The 23,506-nt window shown below is 36.6% G+C and overlaps 1 protein-coding gene across 2 annotated transcripts in view; it reads right to left on the bottom strand.

Moving 5' to 3' along the window:
- DACH1 (dachshund family transcription factor 1) overlaps positions 1-23,506 on the bottom strand; it is a gene marked incomplete at both ends in the record, with an annotated part of 442,851 nt that overhangs the window by 28,672 nt on the left and 390,673 nt on the right. Inside the window, 3 exons of one of the 2 annotated variants that reach the window (XM_080661465.1) lie at positions 11,484-11,552; positions 12,066-12,209; positions 15,156-15,303. In XM_080661465.1, coding sequence (XP_080517591.1) covers positions 11,484-11,552; positions 12,066-12,209; positions 15,156-15,303 — 361 coding nt within the window. Of the gene's footprint in view, positions 1-11,439; positions 11,553-12,065; positions 12,210-15,155; positions 15,304-23,506 lie in introns of those variants that run through there. The other variant, XM_080661464.1, reaches the window with a different exon arrangement.

The following is a 23,506-nucleotide window of genomic DNA, read 5'->3' as shown; positions in this document are numbered from 1 at the left end:
ATCTTGCAGCTAAGAACTTTATCTTTCCTGGCGGGTCACTTAAACTTATACATTTCATCAAGTGAGCACACAGAAATCTGTAAAGATATTCTCTAGACTATGTTTAGTATCAAGAGAAATTTCTGACACAATGCACTCCCAGAAACAGGGAAACTGGAAGGGAATGTGAGCTCATTCTTGGACAAGGTTCAACTGCTGGAAAAGCAATTAATTTGCTTTGGCTGTGCTAATATAGGGGAATTAGAAAGTGTGACACAAGACAAATAGAAATAATTAGTTCTCAAAAATGATGTTCTCATTAATATGGTTCAAACAGTAGAAATAAAAAACATTATTGTGGCATGTCTGCATTCTCTCCCTGATCATGGGAGTTGGGATAATGCACCATAAGCATTTTACATTTGTAGTCTAACTGATGTTTTATTTTTTCTAAATAAAATTTTAAAGCAAAGGGTGTTATATAACATAAATGTCTAAACATATACTTGCTATCAAAATTGATAACATACTTTTTGTCACCATGAGTTTATGTACCGATATTTTATTTGTTTCATATAAATCCTGTAGTTTAGTGAATATACTTTAAAAATGATGGTTCTTTTTATGTAACTTAAATATTTTTATGACTTTTATAACTCAAAGTATAAATAACATTTCTCAAAAATACTTTAAAAATTGCACTTATTCTTAAAGTAGTCATTCTCTATATTTATTAAGGGTTATTTTAGATGGCCAGGGTAAATTTACTGTCTAAGGGTGGTTACAAAAAGAGAAAGCAGATTTTGTGAATATGACCACTAATCTATATTTCCAAATGGTAACCTTCTTCATTCAGCTTTGGTAGACATTATAAACATTTTCTACTTAAGATCTTTAATCAGCAAATTAATTGGGTAAAGTGGCCATCAACATTTCACTTATTAATGAAGATTATAAAACTCTCAAAATAAACACTTATTTTAAATAAATTTTCCTTAAATCTAAAGATAATTATATACTGCCTAAAAATAAAATAATGTTGACCACAATAAAAAACCAATTTGCTAAACTATTTAGTTATAATAATTAAAAGTATCATCAACAAAAACATATAAAATTTAAATGACAGAGGCTTATTTTATGCCTATTCTATGGCACTTTTCTCTGTCCTGTAGGCAGGCACTGTCAGTACAGGGTAATATGAACAGTCTTAAGTGGACATATACTATCATTGATATTTGTTGAGCTTCTTAGTATTTACTAAAAAACAGATCTTAAAATCAAATTTTCTTTCTTACAAAGGTAATCTCATTTTATTCAGCCTGAAATTTCTAAAGTAGGATTATCTATGCATTTCATTGATATGCTCTGTTTAACCACTTTTCCATATCACTAATTATGATGTTAAATCAAAATGGATCTAGCATTGACCTTTAGGGCCCCCTGATAATATCTTTCCCAATTTCCATTTGTCACTATTCTTTGAAATGGTCTTCATACAGTATTCAAGCCACAAATATGTTCATGAACATACCAATTTAATTCAATTCTTCAATTGTATCCATGTTAGCAAAACATTATTATATTTTCCATTAATAACTGCTCTCTTTAATACTTAAAAAACAATTTAGTTGTACGAAAGTCCATTTCCCCTCTTGAAACTTCCAAATGAAATTCATTATTCCTGATATTCCCTTTCTCCCTTAAACTCTCATAGTACTGGTCACATATTATATTACTTTTACTAGAAAAAAAAAATGATTTCAACAAATTACAAACTAAGCCCAATCATTTTGCCTTAATTTTACTAATATTTAATGAAATAAGAATTGAAATAAAATCACAAAGACTCAAATGTCATAACTCAACACAAACATAAAATAATGACAATCATGCTTTTTATATAAGAACCAGAAAATTAACTCTATTAAATAATACACTGAAAAAAATTTTATGTAAGTAATAATTATAATGAATTACATTTTGCAACTGTTTTAAACAACTTCAAACTTCACTGCCCACTATGTCTAAGTTCACGTATAATTAGTTTAAAATACATAAGATGTAATTTCCAACGAAACCTTTAAGAAGCCTTCAACATTGAGTCTAAGCATATCTACCTATATTCAAAAACAAGATTTACTGTTTTATATATTTCTTAAAAGAATGAAAATGCTTATAATGAAATTAAGAAAACATTTCTCTAAAAGTTTATAAAATATTAAAAAATTAGTATCTCTGAGACTTTGTATTTAATAATAATAATTCTGTCAAGTTAAATGAGTAGTTAACAATGACCTGTGATAACTATGGAACATTAGCCTGTTTACTGGTTACTGCCTGCAATCAATATCATCTTTTGTTGAACTTAATCAATGTTGTCTTAAATTGATTAGCTGTATTGAAATGCTGCCAAACACCAGAAACCAGTGCCAAGAGACTAGAGTAAATGTATTATTGTTTAGTTTTGTTCATAGTAATGTAATTCTATTATTTATTTTTTTAAGATCAAGAAAAATAGTTGGAGGTAAACCCTATGGTGATTACATATTTGTAAGTGAATAAACAATAGTCAATATGTACTGCAGGCAGCCCAGAAATCAGTTTTAAGCATACTCTCCCCTTGTTGTTGTTTTTTAATTGAAAGGACCTCCCTTTTAAGCTAAACAAAGACATCTTTAAATATGGAAAATTAAGTTCAGGTAACAAAAAAATTATTGTAAATTTCTGCAAAAACTTTAATATGGAACTAAATCAACATTATATTATAAATAAAGACCACATTTCTGAAAAAAGAAAAATAATTTATATGTTAGAGTAATAATAGCTTCAGTGTTTACCAGTTGCTAGGCACTATAAATATGTTAGCACAAAGTAATAAGATTTAATATTAAAAGTTAAAACTTAACTGTGTGCCTACTATTGCCTAATGTGTGTTAAGTGTTCTACATGGATTATTTTATTTAATATTCATAATAACCCTCTAAGGTTAAGCAACTACTAAAGAAAAAAAAGAATAGAGTTGAGATCTGAATCTAGACCTGAATCCTAGCACTTTTCATTGCTTGATTCTACAGATTTAGAAAACTTCCACTCTTGCATTAAATTTACAGGTCTTTCTTTAAGGATTAAGAATAAATATATGCATATGAAATCAAATTTGTACACTACTTTCATAAATATCTCACAAGTGATAAGTTTAAGTAAGGTTCTATTTAAGCCTGTTATAGTGTAAAAGTCTTGGGATATCATTTAGTAACTAGAGGCCTGGTGCACGGATTCATGCACAGGTGGGATCCCTCAACCTGGCCTGCTCCCTCTCACAATCCAGGACCCCTCAGGGGATGTTGGACTGTCGGTTTCAGCCCAATCCCCGTAGGCCAGCCTGTGGGGATCAGGCGGAAACCGGCAATCCGACATCCACTGAGGGATGTAGCAGTGTGGAAAGTGGCAGGTGGTGGGGAGGAGCCGAGCTGGAGCTGTTCATCCCAGTCCCACTGCCACTTCTCTCGGAAGCACTGATGTGGAGGCAGGAGGGGCTCCTGCCGTCACCACAGCTGCGCTTGCCAGCCGTGAGCCCGGCTTCTGGCTGAGTGGCGCTCCCCCTGTGGGAGCACACTGACCACCACGGGACAGCTCCTGTGTTGAGTGTCTGCCCCCTGGTGGTCATTGCACATCATAGCAACCAATCGAGTGGTCGACTGGTCATAATGGTCACTTCGGCTTTTATACGATATATAGATTCTGTTCAACCACACACTGCACAGGAAATGAAGAGGATCTCCAAATGTCTTATATTAAATTAAAATTGGATTTGTGTCTGATTTTAAATTTATTCATTGCATGCTAATGAATGTACATAAGTCTTTTATCTAAAAATTATTAATTTCTTATATTGGCAGTTTATTTTTTTCACTTAAAGTGAGATTTCCCACCAGTGTGTCTGGAAGTGTCTATGAACATTGTATAGGTATGATGGCTAATGAAAAAGTAAAAAAATAAAAAATAAAAAATAAATGGAAAGGAAAAATATTTCCCCCAAATGTATATCATTCTTAAGTAAATGTCAGTAGACTATTTTGAACTTTTGGAGTAATGTGCTAACTATCCAAAATGAGTAATGGAGCTTCAAGTAGTTATCCTAGGAGAGAGACAAGTAAATTCAGACAACAAAGCATGGAGGAAAGAACAACAATTTAGGGGAGGAGGGTCATCAATGTAGAATCAAATGCCAACAACCCCATTAATTCATAGTACAAATGTGAGAATGTTAGTTAGCCACTCTGAGCTTTAGTTATCTCACCTTTAAATTAGAATATACAGGAAAGGCCCAGTAAATATCAATTCCTACTCCACCTCATTATTTTAATAAGTGAGTACTTCCATTTTATAATATCATTAAGTCTAAAAATATATATTATTAAGAAATTGAGTGTTGCAATGTTTGATTTAATTTTTAAAAACTTGAGAAAATAATAATTTTTACTCCTAAGAATGACCTGCACTATAATACCTTGAAGCTGTGAGTTACTAACCAAATAATGTGGTGTCTCCCCCGCCCCACCCCACAACTGCTGCTTTGCTTTCTGAAATTTTCAGTTTCCCATGGCCAACAGCAGTTCAAAAAACATTAAATGAAAAATTCCAGAAATAAGCAATTCATACATTGAAATTGTGTTCCATTTTGAGTAGCCTGATGAAATCCTGCACCTTCCTGCTAGTCCCATCCTGGGAGGGAATCATTTCATTGTATAGCATATCCATACTGTATATGCTACCAGCCTACTAGTCATTTAGTAACAGTCTGGGTTATTGTGAGGAAGCATGGGGCTTGGTTGGAAAGTCTGTAAGGAGGATTCTCTGAAAGGTCAGGGGCCTCTAGGGGCAACTTGCCGAAGGTAGCAGCCCCTGACTTGACTTTTCTAAACAAATCCAAGCGTTTTACTGGAATCTCTATGTTTAGTCTTTAGACACCACCTTGTGTCTCCTCAAGGATGCTTACCCTGCTGATAGTATTTAATAGTTAATTTTTGTTCAAGCTGTTGTTACAATAAAAGCCTAAGGAGGCAGGCAAACAGGGCTGTTTGGTCCCTATAGCCAAGCAGTCCCTTTGCCTCTCTTTCACAAAAAACATGTGTCAGAGTAATCCAGTCATCTGTTGCTCAGGGTCTGCTGGTCAGTCCCAGCAGGTTATCAGACTGGTTATCACAGAGAAGGACAGAGAGACAGAATCACATAACCATAATTGCAATCCTATATAATAAATGGCTAATATGCAAACCGACCAAACGGTGGAATGACTGGTCGCTATGATGCACACTGACCACCAGGGGGCAGATGCTCAACACAGGAGCTGTCCCCTGGTGGTCAATGTACTGCCACAGCAGGAGCATGGCTCAGCCAGAAACCGGGCTCATGGCTGGCGAGAGCAGCGGCAGTGGTGGGAGCCTCTCCTGCCTCTGTGGCAGCGCTAAGGATGTCAGTTGGACATCCCCCAAGGGCTCTCAGACTGCGAGAGAGTGCAGGCCAGGCTGAGGGACGCCCCCCTTCCCCAAGTGTACGAATTTCACCGGGCCTCTAGTATATTATAATTGTTCTTTTTTATTATTAGCTATTATTGTTACTCTATTACTGTGTCTAATTTATAAATTAAACTTTAGCATATGTATATGTATGTGTATGTGTGTGTGTGTATATATATATATATATATATATATATATATATATATATATATATATATGAAAAAAAAACAAACACATGGTTTGATAATACCCTGGGTTTCAGGCATTAACTGTGAGTCTTGAAATGTATTCCCTGCAGATAAGGGGAGGCTACTGTAACAATAATTGCATACATATTTTAAAAGAGCAATATTTTAACAATCCTAGTCTAAAAACAATCAGGAAAAATATAAGGGGATGTGAAAAGCAATTGAACCAAGTTATATTCCCAACTCCCATTAATTCATAGTGTAACCCTTTAAGAAGTCATGTACCCTCACTAAGCTTGGGTTTCCACTTTTGCAAAATAAAGATATTTAATTAATTTTTAAAGTTATTTCCCAATGCTGAAGCAGTAACACAAGTGTGCTTGGCATGTCATCAGTGTCCAACAAATATTTGTTGAACAAATAAATACTTTAAAATTAAACATGTATCTTCAACTATCTAGGGAGAAGAAAGAAGATATTTTGAAATTAGAAATTAAAAAGGATTGTTAATGTGAAGGAAGTCTTTCATGTTCTTTAATTTGAAAGAATGTTTGGTTTTGTATGTTCTGACATAATTTAAAAAAAATAAATAAGAAAGAAAAGCTAAACAGTTTTGTTTATGGCCATTGGATGTAAATAAAAGAGATGTACTTTCAAGTGAAGTCAAGATTTTGTAAGCATAACTTACAGATATTTTAATATGTCAGAGGAACTGTGGTCCACATTTCAATTTATTTTTAACAATTACTTATTTTTCACTGAATTTATTGGGGTGACATTAGTTCACAAAACTATACAGATCTCAAGAGTACAATTAAAAAAAAAATCATCTGCACACTGCATCATGTGCCCATCACCTAAAGCAAATCTCTTTCCTTCCCTATTTATACTCCCTTGCCCCACCTCCACCTCCACCCATTCCCCTTTCCCTCTGATTAACAATTACTCTTTGTTTTAAAAGGACAGTTTTTTACTTAGAAAGAAAAAGGGACAGGTACAATTTCAAAAGTGAACTTTGTAGATATTTTAGAAATTTATAAAACACATAGATAAAACAGACCTAATTCACGATTCTCCTATGTCATAGTTCATGCCTATATATTGATAGGTCACCTAAACAATATATGCTGAAGATTCAATCATTTGAAATTATATGAAACAAATAAAAAAAACAAGCATGAGGTTAATGTATATTAAATCAAAGAATAAAGTGTTATTAAGAAATGTGATTATAGTATGTTAAGTTAAATATAAATTTATAATGAAAAATTGAGCATAAGTGAATAGTCAAAAAATCCAAATCTTAGACCAAATGTGCAAAAGGAAAGTTTTATTAGAAATGCCCACAAGAAAAATAATTTGGCTGTCAGGAATAAAAATTAATTCTGCCTGAATTTGTAATTCTGACTTTGGTAGGCAGAATCATATCATCCTTTATTTGCTCCCATTAGTCTCTCCAACTAAACTCTGAGAAATGTTAGAACAATAGTATATTCAGCATCCACAAGATCTAATATAGATCCTAATTCATCAATGGTTGATGCAATCTTTCAATACCTAACAGGGACCATAATGTGTCAAAATTCTGCCATGCACTAGTATACAGTAATGAACAAAATTGGTGTGGTTCATGCTCTGCTGGCTTCTTGCAGAGAGAAAGAAGCCTTGAACAAGGAACTATAAGTGGACAGCATGCTGTTGTGGAGAAGTGAGAGGTGTGCTCAGAACCTCTAAGAGGCTTAACTAGATCCAGGGGTCAGGGAGGTGCTGCCGGGGCAGGCGTGGAGTCTAGGAAGCATTCCTGAAGGCAGTAACTTCTTAGATGAGACCTATAGGAAGCTAGGGAAGAGGGCAAATCTCCCTGGAAGGGGGAAAATGTGAGGCTTTCTGGAAATAAAAATAAAATATTCGTGTCATAAAAGCACAGAGAATGAGGGGGGAGACTTGTGATTAGGTGTAAAGGGTGTGGCAGGGAAATGTCAAGCTGACTCTCTCCTCATTACATATTAAGGAGGATATCTGATTGGACAGATGAGGGTACCATAGGGAGGGAGCACTGGAGGAAGACAGGTTCGCAGGGGTAGGGAGGGAGGATCCTTTCTGTTTTGTGCACTGACCTCGACCTCCCGGTGAGACAGCCAAATAAAAGTTGAAGATTATCTGGTGCTCTTAACAGATGTCTGAATGGGCTGAGAAGATAGTTTTTAAAGTTATCAAGATACGTAAGTTATTTAGGTGGATACTGTTGCTTAGGGAGATAGAATAAAAAGAGACTAGGACCTAGCTAAAGAGGGCCACCAAGTGACAGAATTGGCTGCATATAGTATGTGTATGTGTAACCCACACATGCAGTAAGGGGTTTGGAGGATATTTAATGTCTGGTGCAAAAAATTGCTCAGTGAGTATTTATACATACTATGTCTACTCTATATATTCAAAAGATCTTACAAAAAGCTTCTAAATAAATTTTTAAAACTCCAACATAAATCAGGACAGGTAAGACTCAAGGTATGAGAGTATTAATCACTATGCAGATCAGCTTTTAAATCAAGTTTTGTATTTTAATTTTTTTATTCATAGTATCACCTCCAAACTCATAAATTGTGAGTTAGTTATGACACGTTATAGCAATGGAGCCCTGGCTGGGTAGTTCAGGTGGCTAGAGTGTCATACAGCTACCCCAAGGTTGCAGGTTTTATCTCTTGTCGGGATACATACAAGAAGCAACCAATGAATGCCTAAATGGGTGGTGCAACAAACTGATGTCTCTCTCTCTTCCTCCTTCTCTTTCTAAAATCAACCAATTTATAAAAATAAATAGAAGTATCCATTATGAATTCAGCCCTGTGTAGTATGAGCTGATATATCTTACTTATCAAGATAAGTAATTTATTTAGGGCCTCTTTCCTCAGGAATACTTTTTAAACTGCTTTCTTGTCTCCACTTCCCCTTCTCTATAGTTTTTTAGAAATTGTGGTCTTAAATGCCGAAAAGGCAACATTCAGTCTAACCCGAGGTGCTTATTGGAGGTAATGACTTGGCACTTGAGCAGTACTGAAGTGCCTGACTCTTAGGTAACTGACTCTTGGGCCAAGCATGACATTTTTTAATTGTCAAAATGTTAAAAATAAATACATGACAAGCATGAAGAAATGTGGGTTTCCTTTGTCTGTCCTAATTAAGTTGAGTTTATTTTGAAAGAGAGAATAATTTCAGTTATGGTTGGATTGGGAGCAAGAAAGGGTACAAAGGATATCATAACACCTGGGCTCAGGGACTCAGAGAGAAAAAGCTAAGGGAGCAAGAGGCTGTGTTTGTGTCATTCCTGAATTGTGAAGCAGCAGGTGCTCATGGCTCCCCAAATGGCTGACACAGACCATTTCACAAATCAGTAATGAGTTCTGGTTCTTCCTTCTTTGCCTTTCCCATTCTTATGCTTAGACTCAGAATTTAACTAGAGTATTTTTGCTTTGATTTATTTTGTTCACAGTTAATTGTGTTCTGTTTATTAGCTTCCAAATATATGGATTTAGTTTCTAAGGTTAAAAAAACTTCAAAGGGCTAAATGAGCTTATTTAGTGGAATTAGAGTAGCAAAAGGTGATCCCTTTGCTGTCGTATTTTAAAAGTCTTGGGTAGTTCAACTGCTGGTTACATAACTTTTTAGCAACAAACACACAGAAATACAAATTCATGTACAGTATTTTTTTAAATTACATTTGATAAAACTTATAATATCTAATTAAAATAATGAATATTAGTTAAGAGTTTTATTGAAAGCCAACTGTGCATTAAACAATTTTAAGAAAATTAAACTTGAGGAACATCATTTCAATTGACAGGCTGGATGAATGAGTGAATGAATAAATGAATGAAGATTCATATTATAATTAAACAAAAGCAATAAATAACCTCATAATCATTTATATTTGGCTTAAAGTTACTATGTATACTTGTTCAAATATTTTGTTTCCTTAATTATGTGGTTATTTGGGTAGGTCTTCTATGTTACCCAACTGATAGCATTCTGAATAGTAAAAAAAAAAAAAAGCAATTTATGATTAAAAAGTTTCCGCAGAGTAAGCAAATCACATTAGAAAGAAAACTCGATATTTCAACTGCATACAGTAAGATTTCATCCATAATAAAGTGTATATTTGAATATATGTGAATTTTGAAGATTCAAATAATAATAACTGTAACCTTATTGATGACCAAAATATTTCTGATAGCAAACTCTTAAAATATATATTATGTCAACTATGCAAAAATTTTTCATTATTGCCTAAACATTTCTTAATATTAATGACAAATCTCCCATTTATGTGCAAGAATATATTGTCTATAATTTTTCTTAGATTGAGTTCTGACCATCTTGAGAATTCTGTGGACACCAGGTAATTTATATATCACATTTACGTGGAGATTCATGTGCTTTCTTAGACCACTTTGGACAGTAGCTAAATCAGTGCATGAGTAACCAACCCCTGCTCACAAAAGCCAGGGCTGATATTTTTACATTGGCCTTACTAAGGTTATTGGCTCTGATTGGGAGGGCTGGCTTTGTTAGGAATCTGTTAATATGTGAATGTAATTTTCAAAAGAGATGCGAGAGAGTCTTATGATTTTAATAACATGTACACACATATATAATTTTGCTGAAATCCATAAGACTCTTAAAAATGAAGTCTTTTCTACATTTACAATCGCATTAATCTTGTATATCCAAGGAGATGTCTCATAATAACATATGGTTCATGACTTAGGATTTAAAAAAATATAAATATCCTGATTTTCAGGTAAAATAAACATAGGCAAAACACATTCTCTAGGAATGTTTCAAGTTTCTGATATTTACTTATTGCATATATGGTACTTTAAAAAGGTATATTTCCTTTACACTAAACCAAGAATGACACATTTGAAACTGATTAAGTAACATAATTAGTGTCAAACAATAACCCCAACATGATTGAGCTTAAAATGCAAAATAAAAGCAATTGGGAGGATTATAGCAATTAATCATTTTGGTCTTTGCTTTGAAGAGTCATCTTCATTTAAAATAGAAAATAAATGCTCTTTTTCACTGTTTTGTATTCATGAAGTTAGATTGAGTTTCCTGTCTAGAATAGATGTTAGACTATAGATGCTACCTTCAAATTTTGTCCTTTCCTCATAGAGTGATCTTAGCAATATATATATATTTAGCTTCTCTAAGTGTATAACACAACTTCCTTTAGTATTCTATTGATGATTTTGCTCAGCAGATTTGTCTTATTAAAATGGCTATAATGGCATACAGAACATTTGAAAAATCCACACAGGATTAAACAATCTTATTTACTGTTAACATTCAACTAGACTATTTTGCGTGTGTCTGACAGTAACTATCACAAAATGAGAAGACATTTTCAAATGATTAGAACTCCCTATTCAATTAACTCATGATTTTATTTATATATAGAATAGAACTTATAAATCCTTTCTGCATTAGTTTGGGCTTCAAGCATTCAATAAAAACACATTTACTGTGTCTAAGATGAAATCATAGATTGTTTAAAATTAATTATTCCTTTTTAATTGCACTGTATAAACAGAAATGACCTGTTAATTTAAAGAAAATCTATCAGCACAAAATGAATTCACTCATATAAACAAGCAAGATGAACTTGACCTTGTTTGAACTTGTTTTGATGTGGCCCAGATGGTAGGCTACATGCTTGAATAGCAGGCTAAAGCTGAGGAAAAACTCATATAGCAAGATCTAGATTTATAGCCTTTTGCAAATTCCTACCTTGTATTGTCCTTTCAGCATCTGTTCTGCCGCCAGTGCGGTCAGCTTCTATCTCTGGGGTCAGCGAGTCTAGAAGCACAGAAAGGTAAGAGTGACACACATTTCATTTGATAATATTGTACTTTAAAAAAAGAGTGACCTCTTACTTTGGTGCTAGATTAAAATTATCTAAATTGATGTCATCTTTTAAAGGTTGAACAGAGACTATAACCATAAAAATTATCCAAAAAAAAAGATTTGTTTGAATATATAAATAACACAAATTTGTTCATAAACTGGATGGGGGTTGGGGAGTTCTCAGATTACTATTTTATCATGTTTCAATAGAGATGGATTTGGTTAAACAGAGAGGCAATGCCAGGTCCCAGATGCTGGAGTTAAGTAACAAAACAATGGAAGCACCTATGAAATAGTAATGCGTTCCCCTCAACACATGTGACTATTCTTCACACCACGCTTTCAGCTGGGAGCACAATTTAACGAATGACAGGACCTACATATAGACAAAACCACAAACACATGTCTAAATGGTCTATTGAAAAATGAAAGTTAGTTTGCAACACATAAAAATGCACCTCTTACCGTTTAAGACCCTGAGACTATCTGTAGAAGCTGCCTGTTTCAGTGTTTGTTCCGCTTGCTCACGCCGTTTTGTCTCAAATTCAAGTGCTTCCTGCAATTTTCTCTTTGCCTTTTTCTCCTTCTTTAGCCTCTTCTGAACTATGGCTAGAAAAGAGAGTCCACATTTTTTCTTACGTTTTTGCAGTATTAAATTAAACCTTTATCAAACTTATAAACGATCTATCTTTCTTATAATACTCTTTTTCCCTCCACTGGATTGAGTCTACCTATGCAGAGGAAATGGAAAAAATGCAACCTTAAAATAAATCCCAGTAAAATGTCCAAGGAGGCCAATTTTTACTTAGCCTTGAACTATATTACAATGTAAGAATGGCTTTAATTATCATTTTTAGAGACAGATTTAATGGGAAACTAATTTTAGTAAATATTTGAATTCACTGATAAAGGAAGCCTAATTAAAGGAATGTTTGGGCTTAGTCTCTGCCCTTGAATCAGAACAGTGCAGAGTAGTCTAGAATAGCACAAACATGTATAAGTATGTCTCCTATTTTTGAAGCACCAATTTTGAATAGTAAATGGTATATTTCCCTTTTTACAAAACAATGTTACACCAGCTAAACTTTTAATAATTCTATCTTGAAATTTTTTTCTATCTTGAAATTTTAGGAAATACAATATCATTTTATATGAGGAGCTAAGTATGTTTAATTACTGTTAACATATAAAAGCAGAAATATTTTGGATGAAGCTATTATAATTATTATTAATAATTACCTCATAGCAAATTTATATACACTATAACACATTTCACGAAAGTTATACTTTTACTCTTCAGACATTTGGTGGAGAATAAAACTTCATTGCTAATAATAGTATGCTACTGCTAACAATAATGTGCCATGGTATAAGAAAGTAGATTATGATACAAAAAGTTGATTATGATACATTTTTTTCCTACTAGAGAATTTAAATATTTGTATGCAATATGCAATCAATAAATAATAAAAAATAAATGCTCTTCATAATGTGGATGTCAGCTGTATTTTCAGTATGATTTCTTTTTTTTTAAATATGTACATAAAGTAAGCAATCAGCATATGGGAAGCATACAAATGTTTTTCTTTGAAATACTTTTGTTGATGGCTGTTAAATATTGTGGATTTAATGTGACAGAATCTACATGAGAAAATCCTTCTGTTAGAGTTAGCAATAAGGAGCAATCATCCTAAGTGTGCTATTTGATTTCTTACTACAGATTAAAAAAGAAAAACATTTCTGTAACCCAGGGTTTAGTCAGTATATAAAGTAGGGTAATATGCCTCAAGAAAGAATTTTAGTTATGATTTCTAGTGTCCATATATACCATTTATATAATTATTAATATTGTTAAGAGGTCAGACCATTATCTTGTTGAGTTTATTGTTGCTGGTATCATATATTAAAAGAAAATGTACATTGGCTACCATCTTATAGAAAAAAAAACAAAGCTGGTTTCAAATAAATGTGCTAATTTCCTTTACTTAATAGTATGAAAATGATATGCTTATCTTAACAAAATCACATTCCTACTAATCCCCTTCCCAAAGATGATTGTTTATAAGTCTCTTTGAAAAGAAACAGTAGCTTCTGAATTATTATTTGGATTGTACACACCCATGGCACTAAACACTCAATACCCATCTCTTGCCACTGGCCGCTCACTGTTTCCTTCCTGTGTGATTGAACCAAATGAGAATGCCATGTTCTCACTTCAGAATAATACATTGCTTCAATAGGTATAGTCATAAGAGATAATTATTGACAATTATTACCTTTACTTTATTGTTCACAATTAATTAAATGGGAGGTTCTTGGTATGATCTGAGAAATGTTTTGCCCTCTAGTGGTTAAAGAAGTAAAACAGTATAAATCCTCCAACAGATTTGAACCAATAAAACTCTTAAGGTCCCTCAAGTAATCAAAAGCTAATTTAGGAATTCAAGGATCTGCCTTTAAGTCTTGTAAAAGAATTTTTAGAAGAAAGACTTTTCCAGGTGCAAACAAAATCGAGACATGGCTATCATATGGAATATACTCCCATATAATCAACTCCAACCAAATTTCATTATGCACTTAGAACATACCTTGTTACCAATGTTTATCTTGTTTTGATTATATTGGTGAAGCCACATTATTTAGAACTGTACTATTGGGTTGACAATTTCCTAAATCAACCTCATCCCAGGAACCCCTAGTTGTGGCTTCATAGTAATTGGTGAAAAAACATACGAAGTCCTGCCAGTTTTGAAACAAACAGAACACTAATTTTTAAATGTCTATGTCAAATATCCAAAAGGAGAATATGTATAGTATTTGTTATGGATACTTATTAAATGAAAGAAAAGAAGCACTCTTTCTAGAATACTTAGGAGAAACTTATTGTTGAGGCAATGGGAAAGTTGGTTGTAAACAAAATATTCTTCAATCTCATACATAAAATAAACACACAAATATAAATGATCTTCAAAATTATGTATACATGCATTGTAAAGTGTGTTAAAAGAAGCAATAGATTGAGAATATTACTTTTACCCAATAAACATTCATATTGGTTTCTACTCTAATGTGTACTTGACCTTGTTGAGTGAAGCATTATTATACAACTCACCTTTGGTCATTTGTTCAGACATTCATCAGTCTTCAATTTCATTTGATAAATATCTTACTAAATCTGTTTCACTTGAATAATCGGTATTTTCTCTTTTAGCTTTATGATTTTAGCTCAAGTTTTTCAAAAGGCAACTGTGAATATACATAAAATTTATCTTCATGGCTGTCCATCTTAAAATTATAAATTTGTTAAGCTCATAATAAAAATTATGTGATTAATGATATAATGGGTATATTTCAATATCTTGAGGTATGAACAGTAGAGAAACCATGTACACTGGAGATTAAGAAATACATGAGCCCAGGATTCAAGTTTTGCTTTGAACTTTAGCTATAAGTAAAAAACAAAAAGTATAGTCTCATAGTAAATCACCAATCATAGAACTGTTATTGTAAATATTTTACATAAAGTGTTAAACATGTTTGGAAGTTTGAAAATACCTCTGTTTTTCTGTTCCATAGCCAACTGTTTTTCAAGGGTTTCCCTTAGTTCTCGTTCCCTTAAAAAATCCATCTTCAGCTCTGTTTTTTCCAGTTGGACCTGTTTTTCTTGAGCTCTGGCATTATCTATGGCAACTTTCAAAAGCCCCTGTACAAAGAAAGTATTCAGAATTGATATATTTTGGTACAAAGCACATTTCATTCATTACTTAAAAGCATTTCAAAAGAGAAGAACTCTCTTATCAAATTCTTCCATTCTTGTGCATTCACTCTGTACTTACTAGAACAAACACTATAATTAAAGCACAAAATTTCTAAATCTAATGAAAATATTGTAGGAAGACAAATATTTTCGACATTCAAGTTTAGTTGCTTCTAATTAGAATATTTCAATCTAATGCTAAATGAGGGCAGCACATAAGCATGTCTAAAAAAGAACTGAGGTAAACATTAGACTGAACATAGTTTATGCAACCCCAGTGTTCCTGGCTTGCACCTATCTCTGGGAGCTCATTCACCACTATTCCGTACCAAAATTATACTAGACTAGAGGCCCTGTGCATGAAATTCGTGCACTGGGTGCAGAGGGGGGGCAGGCAGGGAGGTGTCCCTCAGCCCTAGCTGCATCCTTTCCAATCTGTGACCCCTTGGGGGATGTCCAACTGCCAGTTTAGGCTGTGGGATCAGGCCTAAACCGGCAGTTGGACATCCCTCTCACAATCCGGGACTGCTGGCTCCCAACTGCTCGCCTGCCTGCCTGCCTGATTGCCCCTAACTGCTTCTGCCTGCCAGCCTGATCACCGCCTAACACTCCCCTGCCAGCCTGATCAATGCCTAAGTGCTCCCCTGCTGGCCTGGTTGCCCCCAACTGCCCTCCCCTGCTGGCCTGGTCACCCCCAACTGCCCTCCCATGCTGGTCTGATTGCCCACAACTTCCCTCCCCTGCCGGCCATCTTGTGGCAGCCATCTTGTGACCACATGGGGGCGGCCATATTGTGTGAGGGTGTGACAGTCAATTTGCATATTACCTTTTTATTATATAGGATAAAGTAGGCTTCTTTACAATTCCCAATTTGTTTCTGCACAAGGGTCTTTGCTCTTTCTGTTCCCTTCCAGAATGCTTTTCCTTCCAATTTTTATATGGTTTATGCCCTCATTTCATTTCCCCTTTGCTTAGTCACCACTCAAGAAAGGCCTTCACTTACCACCTACCCAAACACATCTTGTTATTGCCTCCTTAAAATTCTTGATAGCATCTATTATGTAATGTTGTCATATATTTGTTTATTGCTTTATGTTGCGTCTCGTCTACTACACTGAAAGCTCTCTGAGGCAGGGACATTTTCTCTCATTTGGGACTATGCCCCTAGCACCCAGAGAGTGCCTATAATATAGTATATTTTGAACATTTGCTGAATAAAAATTATAATACTGGTATATTTTTCTTGAGATATATATGTAAGGAGTCTAAAGTTTAGTGGCTTCATAGTGCATTATTTTTTTAAAAGCATTAAAATAGTCATAATAAATAAATAATAACTTGTAGGGGACTATTTGACAATATAGTAATTCATGAGCAAATGGCAAAGGCAGTATTTATTTATTCAACTGGTTATGGAATCATATATTGATTATGCTATTTTTAATTTTTATGCTATTTTTTAAATTTAATAATATTCTGAGATTTTTGAAAATGAGGCTATGAGAATATGTAAAACATATACAAAGCATGCTGCCTGTGTTCTCTCCTAAGATGCTTTATAAAATTATCAATAAAATTATTAGTAACAATAAAAGCTAAATTTTCTGTTTTTAGCAACTCGGAATACAAAAAGCTATTTGGAAGTAGAAAATATTTTGCCTTGGTCCATGAACATCAGAGTCTGACATTTGCAACTGAAATTATATATGAAGTGGAAGTTGGTCCATTTGTAGATCTACTCTGCCATGTGACCTCTTTACAGTAGACAACATAAGCAGCTTGAATCAGAAATTGCAACTCCACCTTGACTTGTTAGCACAAAAGAGATGTCCCCTTACTTCTGCCTACCAATGCAGCATTACCATAAGCCATGTCTAGTCTCTTTTCAAGCAAGTATAAATTATTTCATGTTTGTTATACCTGACCCTGAATTCCCTGTATTAATTATTGTGATATGAAACAAGCTAAAGGATTTCTGTGAGACAGTTTGCCCCTCCCTACTTCATTTTTAACAATAAAACATAGCTGCTAAGGAAACTGCCATCTTCACTCAATTCAGCAACATTCCTGTATATGTTTTTTTCTTTATCAGGAACAAACAATTAGTAACAAATGAAAGAGATCATTACATCAAGTGCCCTTTTAGATCACCCCAATTAAAACTTTAGTTTAGCTGTATTTTAATTCTAAGATACCAAACTCTAATTTTCTGCTCTGATTGCTCTTGTTGACTTATCTTTGAAAGATGTACTTTCTGCAATGTCTAGAGATTATTTAGCAAGATGCCAATGTTGGCACCACTTAATGTGTTGATTGGTTGTATTATCACTATCTGTTTAAAATAGATTACTATTAAACTATTATTGTCCTTGGCTGATAAAACACAGTATTCTGGAGTTCTTTAAATATGAAACAATCATTATGAATAAACATGTTGAATAACATTAAACTGCAACCCTAATTTGTGTTATTTTATATTAATATTTCTTGTAAAGTATGAAGTCACTAAGAGCATTTATGTTTACTGTTTCCTTTTGTTATAGTTGCTGCTAATGTAGCTAATGGTTATATATTACCTATTCCTGCTGATTATGTCTGAAAAATATTAGCTTTTAGGATCCAATACCCTCTAGGGACTACTTATAAGCTATATAAAATTAAGTTTCATTTGTAGACTTTAAATCAGTGCACATCAGTAGGAGTCCAATGTGAACAAAAATCTGCACTAGAGCCAAACTGATGCATATGCAAAATTATGTTATTGCCCATGACAGCCCTGCTGTAAAAAAGACAGAAAACCGATTACATTTCAATGCAGCAGGGGGCTGGGAAAAGCTGTAGCAAGTAGTGTTCATCACAGCTACCAATCATTCGGACACCATTTTAACTTTCAGCGGTAATAGTAGTTTCAGATTTGTGTAACTTCTGTAAATTTTCCAGGGGGATTATGTGCAAAAGGTCATGCGAAGTGCTGGGTCTCAGCTGGACATGCAGTATGGAGCAACATTCTGTGATGACCATGTGGGTTACAATAAAAGACATGGGTTTAAAATGTGAATTTTTCTCCAAGGGGAGGTCAATTTTCATGTTCTTGAAGTTGGACAATGATGATTCTAAAGAAATGCATTTTAAGTTTACTCTATGTCACAGCAATTATAAGAGACAAGAGTTGTTTAGCCTCAAATTTCTTTCCCATAAGTGAGGCATAATGGTTATCATAACACACAAATATTTTTGTTTTCTAAAATAATATATTTTGTAAATTAAATTATTTTCATAAGTTTTCATAGGATGAGTCTCTACATATTTCTTTTAAAAAGGCACTATAATTGATCTAGCAATGTTATAACTATTTTTATTATAGCCTAGAAGGCACAAATCTCTGCTTGTATAAGAGTATTTACGGTGATACTGATATGAAAGAAACATTTCTTAATATGTTAGATCCTAGAAAAAAAGTTTACTTGGTCCATGTTTGTTTTTTAGACTACTTTATTTCAGAATCCTATCTAATAAAAGAGTAATATGCAAATTAACCATCACTCTGTTACACCCAAAAGCCACACCCACAAGGAACGCACACCAGCCAATCAGGAGTGAGTATGCAAATTAACCCAACCAAGATGGCTGCGGCCAAAGAGAGAGCAGGAGGGAGGCTTGGGTTTCCCCGGCAATGGAGGAAGCCAAGCTTCTGCAGCCCTGGCCTGCCTTGGCCTCTGCTTAAGGCTACAAAGTTTCAATTATAGAAGATAAATAAATCCCATCAGAAATAGCTGCTGCCACGGAGTGAGCAGAAGGCTTGGCTCTGCTCCAAACTATGAAGTTTCAATTGTAGAAGATAAATAAATCCCAGATACCAGGGCCTCGGCTAGAGTAACCAGGGGGCGTGGCCAGCCTGCAAACCAACACAGGCCCCTCGCCCAGGCTGCCCCAAACCCCAAGGGAACCCCCACTCTAATGTGGGACACCCTTCAGGGCAAACCAGCTGGCCCCAACCCATGCACCAGGCCTCTATGCTATCTAATAAAAGAGTAATATGCAGATTGACCATTACTCCAACACACAAGATGGCTGCCCCCATGTGGTCAAAGATCCTGCCCCCATGTGGACACAAGATGGCCACCACAAGATGGCCAGCAATGGAGGGCAGTTGGGAGGGACCAGGCCTGCAAGGGGAGGCAGTTGGGGGTGACCAGGCCTGCAAAGGAGAGCAGTTGGGGGGACCAGGCCTGCAGGGGAGGGCAGTTAGGAGTGACCAGGCCTGCAGGGGAGGGCAGTTAGGGGAAAACAGGCTGGCAGGGGAGCAGTTAGGCATCAATCAGGCTGGCAGGGGAGTGGTTAGGGGGTGATCAGGCTGGCAAGCACAAGCGGTTAGGGGCAATCAGGAAGGCAGGAAGGTGAGCAGTTGGGCGCCAGCAGTCCTGGATGTGAGAGGGATGTCTGACTGCCCGATTAGGCCCAATCCTACCAGACATCCCTCCAGGGGTCCCAGATTGGAGAGGGGGCAGGCTGTGCTGAGGGACACCCTTCTCCCTGTGCACAAATTTCGTGCACCGGGCGGGCCTCTAGTTAGATGAGAAGTAAGGTTCCCTGAGTGTCAGTGAAACTCCTTTGGCAAAATTTTTGCTCAATAATGTGTTACATCTTCTAATTAGAGTAAATAACCTAGTTGGGGTTTTTAGCAATCACCCATTTTAACTAAAACCTCTTACAGATGAGAAAACCCAGGTCCAGGAGGATCAGGTGACTTGTTTCAGATCCCTAATTAGTAAATTTGCTAAGCCTAGATCAGAACTCCCCAGCTTATTTAACCTTAATCATTCCTTTTCATGTTTCTTTCTGGGATGGGAAGGAATAATGTCTCTTTAATCAAGAACTTATGTAGACAGAAAAATTATGATTAAACAAGTAACAACTGATTCTTTTTTTTTTCACAGAAGTTTTTAAAACAAAAGATACAGCTATACTTGGTTTAATTTTATGGTTACTATGCTCCAAAGTAGATCAATGATGGACTCTCCATCAAAAGCACTTCCAGATATAAACCATCCTGTGGTTCATATGATCTGCATGGCTCTGCAATTAGCCAGCCATTGTTTAAGTTCAGATATCACCACAACTGAGTTACCTTGATCAAATGGTTTATCTGCCTTCATTTTCTCATCTGTAAAATGGGAATAGCAACAAAATCCACTGCGTCAGGTGATAAAGAAGATTCATGGAGCCCTGGCCAGTGTTGCTAAATGGTTAGAACGCCAGCCTCTACAACAAAGGGTCTCAGGTTCAATTCCTAGTCAAGAGCACATATCTGGGTTGTAGGTCAGAACCCTTTCCCCTGTTGGAGGGCACATGTAGGAGGCAACTAATCAACGTCTCTCTCTCTCTCTCTCTCTCTCTCTCTCCTCTCCATCCCACCTCCCTTCCATTCTATCTAAAAATCAATGGAAAAAATATCCTCAGGTGAGGATTAACAATAACAAACAAACAAAAAAAGATCCATCTAATATTGTATATAATCAGCTAGAGACTGACTGTGATATTGTGAGATATATATGATTATGTTGATCCTGGCACTGAAATGCTACATTGGGTGGAATTTTCTAAGTGATAAGAGCAATAAAAGTAAAGTGAGTGTCTTTTGTTATTCATAAGCCTCTTTCAAGTACACCAGAGTTTATGTTAATAAGGTCACTCTTGAAAAGTCCCTAAAAATAGAAACTGGATGTGAGGGTAACCTACCCTTTGATTAGAGGGTTGATACTTTCAGCCTCACCCTTTTGACCTCCAGGGAGGCAGATGGGATAGAGGGTGAATTAGTCACTTGTGATGAATGATTTAATCAATTTTCCATAGGAAGTGAAACCTCCATAAAATCTCAAAAGTGAGAACATCTAGGTTGGTCAATAAGTGAAAATGCTGGATGTTTGGTATGCCCAGAAAGGTCATGGAAGCTTTGAGTTTCATCTCATATATCTTGCCCCATGTATCACTTGCATATGGCTGTTCCTGAATTATCCTATCTAATAAAAAGAGTAATATGCAAATTGACCATCACTCCAAGACACAAGATGGCCACCCCATGTGGTCAAAGATGGCTGTCCCCATGTGGACACAAGATGGCCACCACCAGATGGCCTGCAGGGAGGGCAGTTGGGGGCAGTTAGGGGTGACCAGGCCAGCAAGGGAGGGCAGTTGGAGGAGACCAGACCTGCAGGGGAGGGCAGTTGGGGGGGACCAGGCTTGCAGGGGAGGGAAGTGGGGGGGGGGAGGCCTACAGGGGAAGGCAGTTAGAGGTGATCAGGTCAGCAGGGGAGGACAGTTAGGGGTGACTGGGTCAGCAGGGGAGGGCAGTTGGGGGTGACCAGGCTTGCAGGGGAGGACAGTTAGGGGCAACCAGACTGGCAGGGGAGGTCAGTTAGGGGTGACCAGGCCTGCAGGGGAGGGCAGTTAGGGGCAAAAAGGCTGGCAGGAGAGCAGTTAGGCATCAATCAGGCTGGCAGGGGAGTGGTTAGGGGCAATCAGGCAGGCAGGCAGGTGAGCAGTTGGGAGCCAGCAGTCCTGGATTGTGAGAGAGATGTCCAACTGGGATCGGGCCTAAACGGGCAGTCAGACATCCCTCAAGGGGTTCCAGATTGGAGAGGGTGCAGGCTGGGCTGAGGCACACCCCCCACCTATGCATGAATTTCGTGCACCGGGCCTCTAGTATCCTTTTATAATAAACTTGAGACCTGGTGCATGAATTCGTGCCTAGGTGGGGTCCCTCAGGGTGGCCTGCAGGGGTCGGAATGAAACCTGCAGTCCAATGCCGCCTGCAGTTCCTACCTGCCACTCCCGCTCATCCTGGCCACACTTCGTCTACCTCAGGCTCGTGCCCAATCAGCCCCAATCGGGAGAGGCTCGTGCTGCCACAACAGCACTCACCAACCGTGAGCCCTGAGTCTGGTGCCCTCCCAAGGGGAGTGGCCTGCAGAATCAGGCTGAAACTGGCTCTTCAACATCCCCCAAGGTGCCCCGTACTGCGAGAGGGCTCAGGCCGGGCCAGGAGACCCCACCAGTGCACAATCGAGGCTGGGGAGGGACCACGGAAAGGCTCCAGGTTTTGTCCAGCCCAGTCTTGCCCAGTCCCAATCAGGCCAATCAGGGCCAGCTGGGGAGGGACATGGAAGGTGGGCCAGCTAGGGAGGGACCCTGAGAGGCCTCCAGGGCATGTCCGGCCCATCTCACTCAGTCCCAATTAGCTGGACACCAGCAGCAAGCTAATCTACTGGTCAGAATGTCAGCCCCCTGGTGGTCAGTGCATGTCATAGCTAGCGGTCGAGTGGCTTTAGCATATCATTGGCATATTATGCTTTGATTGGTTGAACAGTCGACCAGTCACCAGATGACCAAACACTTAGCATATTAGGCTTTTATTATATAGGACTAGCAAGTGAAATGTTTTCCTGAGTTCTGTGAGTTGCGCTAGTGAGGAACCTGAGGAGTGGGTCAGTTGGTCAGAAGCACAATTTATAACCTAGACTTGCAATTGGCATATGAAGTGGGGGCGAAAGCAGTCTTGTGGAATTGATTATCCAGGTACATGGTGTCAGAATTGAATTAAAATGTGGGCACCCAGCTATTGTTGCAGAATTGCTTGGTGAGGAATAAACTACTGGACACTTTTGATGACCAGAAATGTCAGAATTGAAAGAGTATTATAGTAGAGTATGATAAAAAATAGTAAATATGGTATATACTTCAGATTTTTAAGAGCTTTATGCTATTCTCTTCATCATAGTAAACCATCTGTAGAATATTGGATACATTTTACTGGGATTTTTTTATTCTCTCTTTTTACAAACTGCTAATGGAAATAAAAGGGAGAAGACATAATGCACACTTATGATTAAAGAGAGAAAGATATAGTATAAGAACAACATATCTGATCTCAACCTACCCATATTTTGAAGCCAATGCTCTATTTTGTAGTTTTATCTTTTTGAAAATTGCCTTCTAATTCTTTTGTCTAACCCTATTATAATTACAATTATGTATTAACTAGAGGCCCAGTGGACAAAATTCGTGCACGGGGGGGGGGGGGGGGTGTCCCTCAGCCCAGCCTGCACCCTCTCCAATCTGGAACCCGGCCCAACTGCTCTCCCCTGCAGGC

Source organism: Plecotus auritus, assembly GCF_963455305.1.
Source record: "Plecotus auritus genome assembly, chromosome: 3".
Lineage (NCBI taxonomy): Eukaryota > Metazoa > Chordata > Mammalia > Chiroptera > Vespertilionidae > Plecotus > Plecotus auritus.
This window is presented reverse-complemented; position numbering and strand designations above follow the sequence as displayed.